At 45.5% G+C, this 18,010-nt stretch overlaps 1 protein-coding gene across 3 annotated transcripts in view; it reads left to right on the top strand.

The window, feature by feature from the left end:
• Window positions 1–1,160: 1,160 nt before the first annotated feature.
• Window positions 1,161–18,010, top strand: part of MTR (5-methyltetrahydrofolate-homocysteine methyltransferase) — a 1,186,028-nt gene continuing 1,169,178 nt past the window's right edge. For 2 of the 3 annotated variants that reach the window (XM_077486511.1, XM_077486510.1), the window contains exons 1-2: window positions 1,161–1,337; window positions 9,367–9,581. In XM_077486511.1, coding sequence (XP_077342637.1) covers window positions 1,304–1,337; window positions 9,367–9,581 — 249 coding nt within the window. In that variant the 5' untranslated portion in view covers window positions 1,161–1,303. The remainder of the gene's footprint in view (window positions 1,338–9,366; window positions 9,582–18,010) is intronic. The other variant, XM_077486509.1, reaches the window with a different exon arrangement.

The raw sequence follows: 18,010 nt of genomic DNA, 5'->3' as shown, positions 1-18,010 counted from the left end.
CCAATACACAGTAATAATAGGAGACTCCTCAGCACTGTGTCCGGGGCTAAGATGGACTGATCCCCGGACACAGGATTTAAAACCTGTACTGTCCGGGTGAATCCCGGGCGGGTGGCAACCCTAAAACACGTGGCACTTCACAGGCATGCTACAGACACCCCCCAGGCACCATATTTAAAGGAATATTTCACTTTTTTTTCACTTTAATCATCATTAAAATCAGTGCTCCCGCCAAAACGGCCATTTTTAAAAACATTTTAGGCATTGACCCATGTCCCCTGGGGCAAGAGCCAGGTCCCCAAACCCTTTTTAGGACAGTATCTTCCATATTAGCCGTTAAAATTAGCACTTTTAATTTCGAACGTTCGAGTCCCATAGACGTCAATGGGGTTCTAAAGTTCTTTCGAATTTGGGGTCCGTTCGAAAGTTCTGGTGCGAACCGAACCCGGGGGGTGTTCGGCTCATCCCTACCTGTGTGTAATCCTGGGTCTGCTCTTGCTCCAAAATCACTTCCGATATGGCTCAGTGACGATGTTTTAAAATGTAAATAGAGACATGCCCATAGCGTGATCCCGTTTTGAAAACAATTTATTAATAATAAAACCATAAAAACTCACATTTAAAATGACAGAAATAGCGCAGCAAACTACGAGCACCGAGCTTGTATCCTAAGGTGACCAGATTTTTACTGGTAATGGCGCCGATCAGCGACTCTCTGCCCATCGCGGCACTGCACTGACTGTCTTTGAAATTGCCCCAGTCCCTGTTCAAATCCAATCCAGGGACAAAACCAGGGACAGGCTTGGTCCGGGGACAGTGTCCGCAATCTAGGACTGTCCCCGGAAATCGGGGATGTATGGTCACCCCATCGTATCCTGCAGTCAGAATATGCTTTGTCAGCTTGAAGAACTGTACATCAGCATATCAACACATGTATTGTGTGCTACGCTCATTTGAATTTCTACATTGGCTGGTATTAACAAGCTCTTATAAGAGAGCAGCGGGCACGAGGCTCAATATATTTATTTCTGCGTATAACTCACTTTCACGGCTACTCTAATCGCCCGCCCCGTCATATTATACGCGCGCTTGGAAAGTAAACTCCACCCACCGTTCGATTGCCATTGGCCTAATGTATTGAGCATGCGCGCGGCATTTAAGCACGCTGAGAACGCAGTTACGGAAAGGCCAAGTGAGCTGTCACCGTGTTCAGCGTAGCCTATATAGCTTACTTCAGTGATTAGACAACGGTTTAAGTTTTTTTTTTTTTTGCCAAACTGCGGGTGCAAGTTTGCTGTTCGCAATGCCGCCTACCATTCATCAATCTGGCGATACTGGTAATTTGGTTGTGTCTGTAAATTGTTCTCTTGCACCATAAGATTGTGCGTCGCTTTAAATATGTGCCGTCGTTATTTGCAAAAGTGTTTTGTAAGATTCGTGTATCTGCTCTTGTTTTAGCTGTCGGGAAATGTGTGGGGTAACAATGTGCTTTCAGCTGCTAAAAGGCACTGTATACATGAATAGTTCAGAAGGTAACAATGTTAACTGCATTTTTATGGTTCAAATTTTTTTTACATTATACTTCTCTTTTTTTTTTTTTTTTGTCAAACTGAATTTCTAATTCATAGCAGCAAAGTAATCAGTTCTGTAAGTAGTATTCCTTACTTACCTTTGTTCCATTGCTTGATAAGGATAGCACATGGCTGGACTTTCACTGGCAAGGCCAGCAAGGTGACAGTTTAACCATATCTCCCAACTGTTCCTGATCTGGAACAAAGTCCCTCTTTCCTCCTCATTTGTCCCACATTTTGTCCTGATCTGTGTGTGTACAAAATGAATGTATTCTCTTTCAAAAGTGTTTCCTAGTGCAACATCTTTTCATCCTGGTTTTTAATTTGCTGTATTTGTAAATGTCAAAAGCCAATATAAAGGAATAATTTTGGGGTGGGTTTTTAATAAAAAAAAAAAAAAAAAAAAAAAAAAATGCACAAAAATGTTAAAGCCCAAATCCACAAGTGGGGCGAGATAGATAGAGATATATATATATATATATATATATATATATATATATATATATATATCTCTTGCCCCACTTGTGGATTTGCGCTTTAACATTTTTTTTTTATTTTTTTTTTATTTTTTTTAAGGGCGTGTGTGCCCTATGCCTACATATATTTGCAAATGGGTGTCCCTCGTTCCCACCTCAAAGTTGGTAGGTATGTGCAGCAGAACCTTCCCTTAGTAAAAGTACCTCCCACAGTACACCATCTCTAGCTGGGCACACATTTAATCGTTTGCCCATGATGTTACCCCCTTCCCAGCCAGTGTCTGTACAGTGACTGTGCATATTTTTAGCGCTGATTACTGTGACTGGTCCTCAGTGTCAGTGTCTGATTTGTCCAGCGCAATATCGCAGTCCTGCTAGTCGCTGATCGCAGCCATTACTAGTGAAAAATTCCTTATATTCCTTAGTTTGTAGACGCTTTAACATTTGTGCAAACCAATCAATATATGCTTATTAGGGGTTTTATTTATTTTTTGCTCAAAATTTAATGCATTGTTTATCAAATACCACCAAATGAAAGCTCTCTTTGTAAGGTGGGGGGGGGACATTGTATTTGGGTATAGCATCCCACAACCATGCAGCTGGTCACGAAGGGGGGTAAATCTTCCAGAGCTCAAGTGTCTAAAGTGGTTCTAAAGCCTTAAAGGGAAAAAATATGGGAAAGTAAAAATAGGTAGTACATGCTACCTTCATACCCCCACATCAGCCCCTCCCTCTCTTGGACATGTGGGTATGCTAGCAGCTTGAGTGTGCACCCCTTCAATCTAGAGCTCTTCACGTGTCTTGGTTTCCATGACAGCATGTCCCCAGCTAAAACACGGAAGCGGAGGCAGTGTGTAACATTCCAATCAGAGAGGGAGAGATCTGGTGTCTGTTTTCTGAAATGAAAATGGTGCTATGTGTATAGAGCACGCCTGTGTGCAGGGGAGACTGAGACTGACAACTCCCTGTCCTCTATAGTGAAACTTCCATTTAGTCCCCAGAGTCTTCCCCCCCCCCTCCCCCCCCTTTTTATTTTTTTCCCCCTGATGTCATACTGTCATCCCTATCCCTCCACCATCACTGATGTCATCCCTATTCCTTCCCCACCCCCCATTTCCTATACAATCCTGTCATCCCCTGTACCCTTAACAGTGTGCAGAATCTGATCAAGCGATGTGCACAAGAGCAGCAATTAGACCCCTTTCACACTGGGGCGCTTTTCAGGCATTCGGCCTGTAAGCGCTTCTCATGCCTCCTAGTTTGAAAGGCTGAGTGGTGCGCTTGCAGCACAGGGAGGAAAGTCCTGCAAGCAGAATTTTTGGAGTGGTGTATACAGCGTTCCTAAACCGCCCCTGCCATGAAATCAATGGGCAGCGCTGCCAAAGCACCTGCAAAGTGCAGCAGTACGTTTAACCCTTTCCTCGGCTGCTAGCGGGAGTTAAAAGCGTCCTGCCAGCGGCCATAAAGCGCTGCTATAACATCGGTAATGCACAGCTAGGTTTGGGTACAGTATTTTAATAAAAAAAAAAAAACCCGTCCTACTTGCCCATTCGTGCAATGGTTTTGCACAGAACAGCCCTGATCCTCCTCTTCACGGGTCCTCTCCAGCCCCCCTTTATTTTTGTTTTGTCCGTGAGGCTGCGCAGACAAATCTGACCCCAAATTGCCCTTTTTGGGTACTAGTGATATTACCTTGATCAGTGCCATTAAAAATGCACTGATCAATGAAAAAATGACACTGGCAGGCAAGGGGTTAACACTAGGGGGAAGTCAAACGGTTCGGTGTGTTCTAACTGTAGGGGGTTGGGCTCACTGGGAACAGTAGATCTGTCATCTCAATAGGCAGAACGGGGAATCTCCTTATTTATAGGCAGTTCACCCCTCTCGTTACCACGATTGTGGGACACCAGAAGACATCGTGCCCGCTATCCTTGCATAGTCTGGATTGAGTTGTGCTGGTGAGCTGACCTGCTGCAGTATATCTGTGTCACCTGGTGTCTAATGGTTAAGGTGAACTATTTAATGGTGTGTGTGTGTATTAGAGCTGCACAATCGTTTAGGGCTGAAACAACTAATTGATTAATTTCATAATCGATTAGTTGTCGATTAATCGATTACTATTTTAATTGATTAATCGGCCAGTAACGTAATGGGATTAAAAGAAACTAAAATGAGCTCTTTATAGTACAAAAATAGCAGATTGTTACTGTAAATACCACTTTCACAGTTCTACAGTTAAAAAAATGAACCCCTTACAGTAGTTGTCTGCTCTTTGTTGTAGTATAAAGGGCTACTTTTAGTATTTTTTTTTTTTTTTACCCCATCATGTTACTAATCATCTTAGACCTTGTTCACACCGGGTTTTTTATTTTATTTTTATTTTTTTATTTTAGTGCTTTTTGCAGAAACACACTACAGTTCATTTACATGGTTTCCTATGGGACACGTTCAAATCTATGCTTTTTTCAGCCGCTGTGTATTTGGAAAGGGTCAGGGACTTTAAAGCAAAAGGGGGCTTTTTTGGTTCAATAACATACATCAATGGAGAAGCTGCAGAAAAGCATGTAATGGGTTTTGCAGCAAATTGTGTTTTTTAATCTGCCCAACAACAAATTGGCCAAAAAAACTCTCAAATCACAGAAAAATCACATGCGCAAAAATCAAAACGCACTGCAGGGACGTACATCATACATGATATTCTGCACATGTGGAGGTGTGCATTACACCATTTATATAGGTTTCTTCTGTTGTGCTATTCAAACAAAAAAAATACTTTTGCCCTAAATTAAATATATTTTTTTTTTTTTTAAATAGCATTTTTGGCTCATGGCCATTACTAGTGCATGGCTGGGGGGATACAGAGGACAAACGATAGACCATCCCACAGAGGACAGCTTTTCGTTGCCTCTGGGCAGCCTGGCACACGCTGAGTTGCCCACATTCTAATTTGTGCTGATTACTGGGTGGCCACCCTGCTGGATCCCCGTTATAAGGACAACGTACCGTCCTTAATTCCCTCACTGGAGCATGATCGTAAGATGTGCGAGTACAAGTGCGCGCTGATAGACGCGCTGCTGGTGGCATTCCCACCTGACAGTGGGGGTACGGTGGAAGCACTAGATGAAGGCAGAGGAGGAGGAAGAGGTTGCTAAGGTAGCCGGGGCGCCCCCAGCACCTTAGAGGCGATTCAGTTCGCATTGTGCGCTATATAAGTATTTCATTCATTCAGAAGGCAGGGTTAGCATGGCAGAAATGTGGAAAAGCTTTGTCGGCACGCCACAAGAACCAAAACCACCAGCTGAGATGGAACGTCTTGGCAGGAGGCAGCATTTCACCAACATGTGGAGCAGTATGTGTGCACACTAGAGTTGCAACGGATTGTCACCGATCCGTGATCCGAATGGGTCACCCCGCTTGGATCGGCACATGCCGCGATCCGCCTTCTCTGCCTTAGGAAAGGCCACGGCTTCGGCCTAGCTCCGAAGCGGCGGCAATCTTTCTACACCCAGGCCGTTTACACTGTGTTCGCTCCGCAGCGATCACTTGTAAACAAACCGGCGTCATGTCATGATGCCGGTTCCTCTCTCCCCCTCTCTGTACTAATCTGTACAGTGGAGGGGAGAGATTGGATGGAAGCAGCCAGCCCTCCATACCCAGCAATACCCTGCCAATAAAATTTAACACAGTAAAAAATTAGTATAAATTAATATATTAGTAGTATAAAGTCCTTGTGAATTCAACTGAAAAACACCAGGTGTCCAGGGGAATTGTCCAAATTCAGACCATTTGTTGACGTGAAGCAAATTGAGGTGCACCACCACCAAACATTTAACAGTGGCCCCTTACCAGATGCCCCAGTAGGGAGCGCTTTATCATAAATCAGGTCAGGAAATACGTCAGTCTTGAATCATCCGAGACAGGAAACAAACCCTTTGGAGCAGGACTCAAGTGTATTCCAATGGAAAAGCAAAAAGGTCCACCATAGGAAGAAAAAATATTGGCCTCTCATAGGGTGGAGACCACCGTCGTCGTCGTCGTCGTCGTCGTCGTCGTCATCTCCATCCATCCATTCATCATCATCATCACCAGTTGTTCCAAAAAAATGTAAGCAGGCCGGTGCTTCTGGTGTTGTATTTCGGCACTCCCCAGGTGAACCCTTTATGGCCAACGAACGCTCTCCTCCCCATGGAGGTACACATGGGGAGGAGAGCGTTCGTTGGCCATAAAGGGTTCACCTGGGGAGTGCCGAAATACAACACCAGAAGCACCGGCCTGCTTACATTTTTTTGGACCAACTGGTGATGATGATGATGGTCTCCACCCTATGAGAGGTCAATATTTTTTTCTTCCTATGGTGGGCCTTTTTGCTTTTCCATTGGAATACACTTGAGTCCTGCTCCAAAGGGTTTGTTTCCTGTCTCGGATGATTCAAGACTGACGTATTTCCTGACCTGATTTATGATAAAGCGCTCCCTACTGGGGCATCTGGTAAGGGGCCACTGTTATCTGTTTGGTGGTGCACCTCAATTAGCTTCACGTCAACAAAGGGTCTGAATTTGGACAATTCCCCTGGACACGTGGTATTTTTCAGTTGAATTCACAAGGACTTTATACTACTAATATATTCATTTATACAAATTTTTTACTGTTAAATTTTATTTGCCTCTTTTTGAGTACTGGGTACATGCAGACTCTGCGTTATATACCAATAGGTTTATGTTTACACTAATGGGTGATGATGCATGTTATTTCATATTTTGCATGTAGTTAATAGACTTGATTTTTGATTTTCAAGTCAGATTGAGCACCTTTTTCATTGTGGGGTGGTTTATATCCTAATATGAAATATTAGGGATTGCGCAGTTCTCTCTTTTTTCTTTTTTCATATACACTTATATAGCATTTTTGGTATATATTAGAAGTGTCAGTGAAATGTTAATGACACCCCCAGATCAGTTCGCATATCGCAGTGCGATCTGCAAACTCGGATCGCATGGTGTGAACACCCATGCGATCCGATTCTGCTGCGGACCAAAAAAAGGGTCCCGTGCGAGTTTGCGGCGGGTGCGACACGAATTCAGCCATACTATCTGTATGGCTGAACTCGAATCGCTCAGAGATCGGATGTGATTTGCAGTGCGGTGCGAATCACATCCGTTCTCAAACCGCTGCAATGTGAACCCAGCCTTAGTGACACTGGCGACGGGGGGTGATCACGGGGTTAAACCTTTATTGGGGGGTTTAGGGGGGTACCTTATAACTAAAGGGGGCTAACCCTAACTGCCCTAACAGTTATTACAGTCACAAATGACACCAATGCAAAAAAAAAAAAAAAGCAATTGGTGTCACTGTGACTGGGGGGGTAGGGGTAATTGGGGGGGGGGGGGGGGTGATCGGGGGGTAAAGGGGGGGTGTGAGTGTGCCTGGCATGTTCTACTGTATGTGTGGTGTGTTGGTGCAACTCACCGAACCTCTCTCCTCGGTGCCGAAAAAAAAAATACCGACACGGAGGAGAGAATACATCACTTCCTCTCCTGTGTTTACATTACAGGAGAGGAAGTGATGTCACGAAGGATTTCCATTCGTCGAGAGCGATCGCGAGGGGGTGGCCATGAATGAATGGCCGCCCCCTCATCCCGGATCGCTCTCGAAGGAATGCCGACCGCCGCAGGCACTGGGGGGGGGCCCGATCGGGCCCCCCACCCGCGGGCAGGCAGGGACTTGTATATACGCCCATATGCCTGCCCGTGCCATTCTGCCGACGTATATCGTCGTGCGGCGGTCGGCAAGTGGTTAAAATTGGCAGCTGCAGCTCTTCATTAATCTCCATGCTGGGTACTGCACTCTAGGGGGAGGCAGAGAGCACAGCACACACTGCTAGACGCCTCTGCTTTGGTTTCACTTTCACAGTAAACATCGTGCCCAGCTCCTGCACAGCCGATTTACACATCGGCTGAGGAGACATATGCAGCCACCGCTGTGGAGAGGGGGACTTTAGAGCGAGACCCCACAGGCTGACTGCAGCATAGGTGAGGAGGGAGGGGAGCAGGAGAGCTAAAGATAGGACACCCCCCCGTGATGGGCGGGGGCGGGGCCAAGCCCCGCCCCATTTTCGGCACCAGTATCGGCGGAAATTCTCTTTCGGCTTTTTGCCGAAAGGGCCATTTTTGGCCGATATGTTTCGGCGGCCGAAATTTCGGTGCATCCCTAATAAAAAAATGTGTATGTATGTAATTTCCCTATCCACATTTGTTTGCAGAGAACTTGCCATGCTCTTAAAGAGGGATTCCATCTGCAAAAATAAAATAAAAGCCAGCAGCTATAAATACTACAGCTGCTGACTTTTAATAGACACTCACCTGTCCCAGGGTCCAGCGATGTCGGCAGCCGAGACCGATCGATCGCCCGGTTCTCAGCTGCCGCCGCTGTTTTAGGTGAGGGAATCAGGAAGTGAAGTGAAGCGTTGCGGCTTCACTTCCCGGTTCCCTGTTGCGCAGCGCACTAGGAGTGGTCCGCGCTTTCTCTGGGACCCGTGTGTGTCCCAGCAGACAGTGCGATGGGACAGGAAACGGCATAGACTCCCGTGGGAGTCTATGCCCGGAAGTGGGTGCAAATACCTGTCTTAGACAGGTATCTGCACCCTCCCCCCCTGAAAGGTGCCAACTGTGACACCGGAGGGGGGGAGGGTTCCGATGAGCAGAAGTTCCACTTTAGGGTGTAACTCCGCTTTAACAACATTTTGTTGCCATTTGCAGCCATCTAGCCCTTTCCATTTCTTTTTTTAGAGCCATTTTAGTCCTCAAAAGTTCATGTCCCCATTGACTTCAATGGGGTTTGGGGTCAAGTTCGGTCACAAACTTTTTTTTTTTCTGAAGTTCAGCCGAACCTGAACATCCAGGTGTCCGCTCAACTCTAATCATGTTTAATCTTTCCAAAAGTATTTTTGGTAGATTAGTTCTCAAATTATTTTCATCTCTGTAGGCTTTTGTTCGCTTTTAGCTCTCTCCAGTTGATCCTTCCCTGTTACTGCACGAGCAGAGGCTCAAGAGATATTGTCACCCTAGGTTGTGCAGACTGCTGATTGGCTTTAATTAGCATGTTAAATTCTGTTCCACCCTTCTACTATAACATGCATACTCCTAGAGGAAAGGTGAAGCTTAGAGCTAGATGGCTATGCACAGCTTTCTAAAGAAAATAGAAAAAAAGTGAAGCATTTTAATTCAGTCTCGTAAAGTTATTTATCTTTGCCCATTTATTACTCTGTTTATTTTTATTGTCTCTTTGCAAAAATGATCAATATATCATTGTCTTTATTGTAGCTGTCACACAGAGTCCTCTCCACGAGGAACTGGAATCTGTTCTCCGTGAACGAATCTTGGTGTTGGACGGTGGGATGGGCACCATGATCCAACAGCAATCTCTCTCAGAAGATTCCTTTAGAGGGCAAGAATTTGCAGACCATGGAAAATCCTTAAAAGGAAATAATGATCTTTTAAGCATCACCCAGCCTGACATAATCTACAAAATTCACAAGGTAATTAAAGTGCAATATTAAATCTGTAAAGGGTTGCTTAGCATCTTTAACTACTTGCCGACCACTCTATAGCAGTTTTACTGCTACAGGGTGCAGGATCACGTGTATATACACTAGCTGGCCATTATATTAGGTACATCAGTTAAATTGCTTTGTAACACAAATGAAACACATTTAGGCATCTAGATGAGGTGAAGACTACTTTCTGAAGTTCAAAACGAGCATCAGAATGGGGAAGAAAACTTGATAACTTGTGTTCCATAAGTCTTTCAGGACAGCACCTGAGAGATCCTGACTCCTCCCACTGGACCGCAGGGAGCTCCACCTTCCTCCAGATCTTAAAACTGAGGCACATCACTTCCCCCACACCAGTTGTAGAAGAGTACCTTTTGGCTAGAATACATGAACATGTTAGTCACAGCATAGTACTTAACCACTTAAGAACTGGGCCTCTTTTTTTAGATGTGATGTTTAAAAGTTAAAAACTCTTTCCAGCAATAAAAAGTCTCATCTTCACTGACTGGCTTCTCTTTAAACCATTGGGTTGTTATGCCACCTTCAGGAGAAGACTATGTTAACATGTGATAATAAAACTAGAACTTTCTAGTTCTGCCCAAGGGGGGTGGTCCCTTAGGTAAAAACCTCTCAGCATGCTATTGCAGCCTCAGTTTTATTTTGCCTAGTGAAGAAGGACCTAGGAACCCTGATGGGCCCATTGGTCCTTTTTAATTTTAAATTTTTTTTTTTTTTTTTTTTTCTCCTGCACAAGCTTGGCTTTTTACGTAAGACGATAGATCCTGCGATCTGCTATCAACAGCCGGCTGGGTGACAGGCTGGGTGACAGGCTGGATGCCCTTATCCTTGTAGTCTCCCCAGCCTAGCCTTCGTGCGTGTGCAGGTCGCAGCTCCACGCTAGGCCCACCACGGCGAAACCTCAGCTCCAGAGGTGGTCGGTGAGCTTTTATGCTCCAGGGCACACATATGACCGGGCTACTGAAGTCTGCTTCAAGAAGGAAGGGGTACGTCCGTTCTTGGACTTGAAAGCCCTCAATCACTTTGTAAAAGTGCAGAGGTTCAGAATGGAATCAGTTCGCTCAGTAGTCACTGTACTCCATCAAGGGGACTCCCTGGCGTCCTTGGACATCCAAGATGCGTACCTGCACATACCCATATGCCTTCGGCATCAAAAGTTTCTGCGTTTTGCGCTCTGGGAAGCCCATTACCAGTTTGTGGCTCTTCCTTTTGGTCTGGCTTCAGCCCCCCCCCCCCCCCCCCCTTCCGAGTCTTTCCCAAGGTACAGTCTCCAGTATTGGTGTTGGTGAGACAACGTGGAATCGCGATCGTGGGCTACCTGGACTATCTCCTCCTGAGAGCGTCTTCTGCCTCAGAATTAGAGGAGGATATGGCGATCACCATGCAGACCCTGCAAGAGTTTGGGTGGCTGTTGAACCTAAAGAAGTCAGTGATTGTGCCGACCCAGCGTCTGGAGTACCTAGCTTTACTTTTGGACTCCAGGGAAGCAAGTGTTTCTCCCTTCAGACAAATTGCAGACTCTCAGGTCCGTGGTAAATCTGCTGATGAACTGCAAGGGGTCATCGCTCCGGTTTTGCATGCGAGTACTGCAGGGGTTGACAAATTTGCTTTGAATTTAGGAGCCAGTTTTTTTTTATTTTTTTTTTTTTATTTTTTTAGTGGTATGGATTGTCAGCTTCCGGGGTAAGGCCACTAATTTTCATCCCTAACTCACAATGGAGCACCCAGTCAATAACTCCATTGAAACGCTGTTATATCAGGGTTATGGGCTGACCAGAAAGAGTAAGGCTGGAACTGGTTGCCACTGGCAGGCACGTGAAACTGCCAGCTGGCACTGGCAGGTGACACTGGTTTGGCACTGGCAGGGGACATGTGGCACTGATTGGCAGGTGGCACTGGTTTGGTGATGGCAGGTGACCCTGGTTGGCGGTGGCATTAGTCACTGGCAGATGGCACTGGTTGGTGGTGGCACTGACTGACGGTGACACTGGCACTGACTGACGGTGACACGTGGCACTGGTTGGTGGCGGTGGCAGGTGGCACTGATCGGCGGTGGCAGGTGGCGTTGGTGGCAGGTGGCACTGATCGGCGGTGGCAGGTGGCACTGATCGGCGGTGGCAGGTGGCACTGATCGGCGGTGGCAGGTGGCACTGATCGGCGGTGGCGCTGGCAGATAGCACTGGCAGGTTTCACACGGAGCGCTCTGTTACTGAAATGTAACAGAGGAGCTGTCAGAATTGAGCTTAATGTCAGAATGGGCAGGACCCAGCCGGGCAGTGAAACTGACAAGTATCAGAGGCGGTTATGTCAGATTTGAGCTTGATGTCTGGGTGAGCGGGGCCCGGTCGGGTGGGCGGGACTCGGCAGCTATCAAACACCAGCCAACGCTTGGGCTGCTTAAGAAAAGGGGTGGGGCCACATACACGTAGCGGCCCGCCCAGATCGGTGTTTGATAGCTGCTGGGTCCACCCCGACATCAAGCTGAAATCTGACAGATCCTCCTCTCTCCGTCGCTTGTCAGTTTCACACTTAGCGTGGCGCCGCCGTGTGGAGGAGGACGGCAGTCAGTGTTAATGTGCTGCATGTCTGGAGCATCAATAGTGAGTGAGCTGGTGGCAGCTTAGGTGCCAGGTTGCGAATTCTGGTCGCATTGGCGACCTGGGGTTTGCCGAGCCCTGGAGTACTGGGACTCATGGTAGCCTCCTTTTTAAAGGCAGTACCTTACGCCCAATTCCATACCAGAGTACTGCAGATGGAGATCTTGTTAAAATGGGACAAGTCTCAGTTGTCCCTAGATCGACAGATCCAGGTGAGCCAACCAATCGTTGAGGTCCCTGGTGATTCGGTCTGGAAAATCGTTCCTTCCTCTGAAATGGGCGGTGATCACTACGGATGCCAGTCTATCCGGCTGGGGTGGAGTGGGGGTTTAGTCGAATCTGGGTCTCTGGCAAATCGGATTCTTTTGACCAATCAATCTGCTCGAATTGAGAGTGATCAGGCTGTGTCTCTACACATGGTCGGTGAGTCTTCAGGGGCGTCCGATCAGGATACAGTCAGACAACGCCACGGCAGTGGCATACATAAATCACCAAGGGGGAACAAAAAGCTCAGCCGCTGCTCGGGAGGTTGCTCACATACTTCGGTGGGCAGAGCGACACATACCGGCCTTGTCGGCCATTTACATCCTGGGAATGGGAAAACTGGCAGGTGGATTATCTGAGTCGACAGATGTTGGACCCAGGAGAATGGGTATTGCATCCAGAGACATTCAGGCTGCTGTGCCTGAAGTGGGGCACACCAGATGTGTATTTACTGGCCTACCATCTCAATCGGAAGGTGCCCAGATTCGTGTCCGGTACAAGAGATCTGTGGGCAAATGTGTCAGACGCGCTGGTGGCTCCGTGGGATCGGTACCAGCTGATCTATGCCTTTCCTCAACTGAAATTGTTGCCACGCCTGCTTTGCCAAGTGGAAGCCAAGGGGATCCCAGTAATACTGGTGTCCCCAGATTGGCCTCAGCATCCCTGGTACACAGATCTGGTGCGTCTAGTGGCAGACGCTCCCTGGCGACTGCCGTTGCGAGAGGCCCTCCTGTCAAGGTCCAATCTTTCATCCTGCTTTACCATCGCTGGCTTTAACGGCATGGCTATTAAGAGCCAGGTGTTGAGGAACCAGGGTCTGTCGGACTTGGTGATTCCAACTATGTTGAAGGTGTGGAAATCTTTTCGGAAGATAAACCATTGTACCTGGAAGGCCTACATCTCCATGTGTGAGGAGGAAGGATGGCATCAGAGTTCCTTTTCCATAGCGAGGATCCTGCTGTTTCTCCAGCAAAGAGTAGACCAGAGATTGGCATTGAGAACCAGCCTTGGCTGTCTTTTTTTTTTTTTTTTTAACGACCCCTGGCATCGCACTCTTTAGTGGGCACCTTTCGTTCAGGGAGTACAATACGTAGTCCCTCCGGTGCGTCCACTGTTACCCCCATGGGATTTGAACCTGGTGTTGGAGCTTCAAAAACCGCCGTAATGAGAATGAGGAGATGGTATGTATCGTAGGGTGACACTACGAACACACCAGTATTAATGTGCCAACATCCCGATATGGGTTACATAAGGAAAAAAGACTAATATTGGGTGGACTTTATACGGCACATGAGTGTTCAATCTAAAAAGTATTAGAAATATTTTATTTATCAAAAATGTCATACACATAAAACGGTCACATAGGTACAGCAATTGTTTGAATAAAACCTAGTGTTGCTTGACCCATATTGCCTGACCACTGATATTCTAGAGTAAAGTATATAATACAATAGTTAATACAAAGCCTTTGTATTGTTAACTATTGTATACAGTACTGTTGCGTTAATGCACTGTTGCATTACTTCTGCAATGGTTGCGGTCTGGGGGATCACAGCTGTTGAGGATACCCGGTTATATGGTGTTTTTCCAGACACTGCTGTTTTTTTGTGGGTTTAGTTTCACTAGTTCCCACTTGCCATGGTGGATGAAGTTTTTTTTTTTTTTTTTATTTATTTTTTTTTTTTTTATGCTGTTTTTCCACTCCTCGTTTGGCACTGCTTGGAGACGCCCCATATTGTTACAGAGGAGCTGTGTCGGTCGGTGAATATAAGAGAATAGGATTTTTGTACTCACCGTAAAATCCTTTTTCTCTAATTCACCCACCGTCACAGCACCTGCCCCTCTTTTTTTTTTTTTTTTTTCTCTTTACGTTATACTGCTTGTTGATGAGTCTGCTAGGGCAGGCTGTCGGGGTTGTAGCCTAGGGACCGCCCCCTGGGCAGAACTTAAAGTTCTGAAGTGTTGTGTTAGAACTTTGCCTAGTAATCTCCAGTGGTAGAGATGACAACCCATTTTGTTAGAGAGGAGCTTTGTCGGTCAGTGAATTAGAGAAAAGGATTTCATGGTGAGTACATAAATCCTATTTTTCCACACAAATAGAGCTTTCTTTTAGTGTTTAATCAGTAGTGCTATTAAAAAAAAAAAATGCCTTTTTTCTTTGTCATTATAATATTGCTAATTAATTTTTCTTCATAGATTTTGGCCAAAATTTATATACTGCTACACATCTTTGGTAAAAATGACCCAAATTTGATGTATATTTGGTCTTTGGCACCATAGTTTGTAGACTCAAACTTTTACAATTACTGAAAATCACATCTGATCAGTCCTTCAGTACATCAAGTGTATCTAATTTCTTGAGACATGAACAATTCAGGAAAGTACAAATAGTAGACATTCCAAGGTATTAAGTAGAATGGTGAGTTTTTTTATTTTTTAAGTTGTAAATTGCTTCCCACAATTCTTTGCAAAATGAAGGGGAGATAGAGGTTGAGATATATCAGGTTATTTCTCACGCACACAGCATATGCATACAACAAATTACACCCCAAAATCCATTCTGCTACTCTTCCCAAGTATGGCGATACCACATGTGTGGGACTTTTACACAGCATGGCCACATGCAGAGCACCAACATTGAAGTGGCACCTTTTAGGCGTTCTACGAACAAAAATGACACCTCATTTCACAGCCACATATTACATTTTTTGAAGGCCCAGGAGTACCAGGACAATGGAATTGCCCATAAAATTACCCCATTTTGGAAAGCAAACGCCCCAACATATTTTCTATGAGGCATGGGCTGCAAATAGGTACTCTGATGGCCTGGTGACTGGTATTTGGGTACTCAGATGGGCTGTGACGGGTCCTCAGCTACTCTGATGGGCTATGACAGGCGCAATCAGTGTGATTTGTGTACACTGTAAGCGGTAACGAGATTTTACCACAATCTCCTCCTCACACGCGATCTGTGTGTGAGGAGGAGAACCCGGTAACATCTCGTTACCATGGTTTGTTTACATTTAGTAATCGGCTGTGAAAGCATCACAGCCGATCACGTGGGTGAACAGCCGGCTAATGGCTGTTAACCAGCGTCGGTGACGAGCAGTGTTCCTAGGAACATGCCATCACCGACATACACGCGCTGTGCAGTAGGGGTGTAATATCTGCTCGGCCGTGACTTCATCACAGCTGATCATGTGGTATACAGCCATACCCAATGGTGTTTCCGTGATACGCCGCCTCCAAAGGAACAGGGATACGATCGTGCGCATTCACTGTTTAAACGGGAGGACGTCGCGATGCCCTCCCGCCACAAGAGATGCGCCGTCTGGCTTTCATTTGGCGGTCGTCAACTGGTTAATCAAGAAATGGATCTGAACCTTCAGTGAAAATGCATAAATGTAAGCAAAATACTAGAGCAATAATATTATAATAAAACTTAGTGTGATAACTTGTGACAGTCCATAAAGTGCTTGGGTGCAATCAATCTAAAGTGCACAGACAGTTCCTACAATGCGCAGACCCAGTTAGCGAATTCCTTGATAGTGCTTCACCATCCATGTGTGCCGCAGCCTCTCACCTCAAAGACCCCTATGGGTCTAGTCACACCAATGATGAATCTCTCAAAAATCCACAGCATTAGGCTTTCTCCTTGTAATCCCCTGTTAGTTTGGGCCGCGATGTTCACTGGTGCAAACTGACTTTACCATTTTTAAAACGCAGCTATCACCTCCCACTTCATCCAATTTTCACCACTAAGGCTCACATGTAATGAAAATGGGTCTCCATGTGAAGTAATTCAAAACTTTATTAAAAATATAGCAACTTGCATGTAAAAAGTCAATGGTTTTCTCATGTATCAAGGACTTCCGGTCTCGACTGTAAGTGATGTTCATCGGGCTCCTCCCTTAGTTTTACAGTACTTCTCATGTGACTTCATCAAGGGTTATTCGTTCACAGATCCCAGACAATAGTGCAGGTGGAGCTCGGCATAGTTACTATATTTTAAACTGTGGCTTTGGGGGCGAAGAACCTACTGTCACTGGAGGTCATGTGAGGATTGAGGGAAAGGCATTTGCACAATGTTTCACTTTGCACTCTAAATATGCATTGGTGCAAAAGGTGGACTTGGCCTTTTAAGTCATTAAGTATCGACCTCCCACCGTGTGTGTGTGTTAGATATATCTAGATATCTATATCTAGGTGGGATCCTCCTTGTTCTGGGAGGATGTACAACTAGGTTTCTACTGTCTATCTAAAAATGTTACAGGTAGCCAGGAAATTGGATGCATAGTTTAGGCCCTTAGAAAGTCGAAAGGTGCCCCTTGTATTTTTGTGGTTGGGCTGTGAAAAAAGTGTCTCCCATGTGGTATTTTCCATAGTTGGGGGGAGTAGAATCTTCTTCCTTGTGTGGCGTGTGTGTGGTTTTTTATTTTATTTATTTTCCTCCAAAAAAATTACTGTATTTGCTGGCGTATAAGACTACCTTTTACACTTAAAAAAAATGCCCAAAAATTGGGGGTCGTCTTATACGCCGGGTATACAGGTATACAATGCTGCCCGATGGATGTCAGCCCCCAAATGTCTGCTAATACTGTATGTGGCTTCAGCAACAAACAGTATACACCGTTGAGCCAATCCTGGCGAGCGATGTATTCTATTAATGAATACAGAGCCTGCTTGGATTGGAGTAACAACCACTGCCAATCCGAGCAGGCTACATAGAGTAGCCTGCTCGGATTGGCTTTGAGAGAGAGAGAGAGAGAGGCAAGGGCTGATGATGCTACAGCCTCTGCCAATCCAAGCAGGCGTTGTATTCATTAAAATAATACACCACTCACCATACTTCCCTGGGTAAATCCATTCACTGATCTCCTACTACTATACATCCTGCTATTTGCCTTTGAGGTCTCAGGCACCCAAGAGGGACAGGTAAATCTGGGACATATGACAGGGGGGTTATTAAATGCATTTTGGTGGACAATTCCCATAGAATGTAACCCAAAAGTGGTATAGGTTTGGTTAGTGAAAAATTGTACTTTCCAGAGTTGTGGCATTCAATAGATCTGTTTGTGTTATTATTGTTTCATTTACTTTATGACATAACACAGCATGGCGGATGAGTAGTTGGCATTCTTGCTTTGTATTTTTTAATCGTTCTAATGTTTTTTTAAAATGGTGTTGCCTCAGAAGGGGGGTAGTCTTATACCACGAGTATTGCCCAAAACCTATGTTTTCCCTTGAAAAATAGGGGGTCGTCTTATACGCCGGCAAATACGGTATGGCAAAAGAAATTGCCATGCCTCAGTCTTCTTTCAAAAAAAGGGGTTATTTTGGGGTCATTTGTACTGTCCTGGCATTTTAGGGCCTCAAGTAATAAGATGGGCAGTCAGACCATTAGGATCTATTAATTTTCAAGTTTGTGTTTATAATCTCTCACGATTCTGGCCAAATTGAGAATCGTGAGGAGACGGACGCAGAGAGACGGACGATTCTCGCGATGTAACATCTTTCACATATACAAAAAATTGG

The sequence above is a fragment of the Lithobates pipiens genome, unplaced genomic scaffold (genome assembly GCF_037356315.1).
Source record: "Lithobates pipiens isolate NorthernLeopardFrog02 unplaced genomic scaffold, aLitPip1_a1.2 Scaffold_18, whole genome shotgun sequence".
Taxonomy (NCBI): Eukaryota; Metazoa; Chordata; class Amphibia; order Anura; family Ranidae; genus Lithobates; species Lithobates pipiens.
This window is presented reverse-complemented; position numbering and strand designations above follow the sequence as displayed.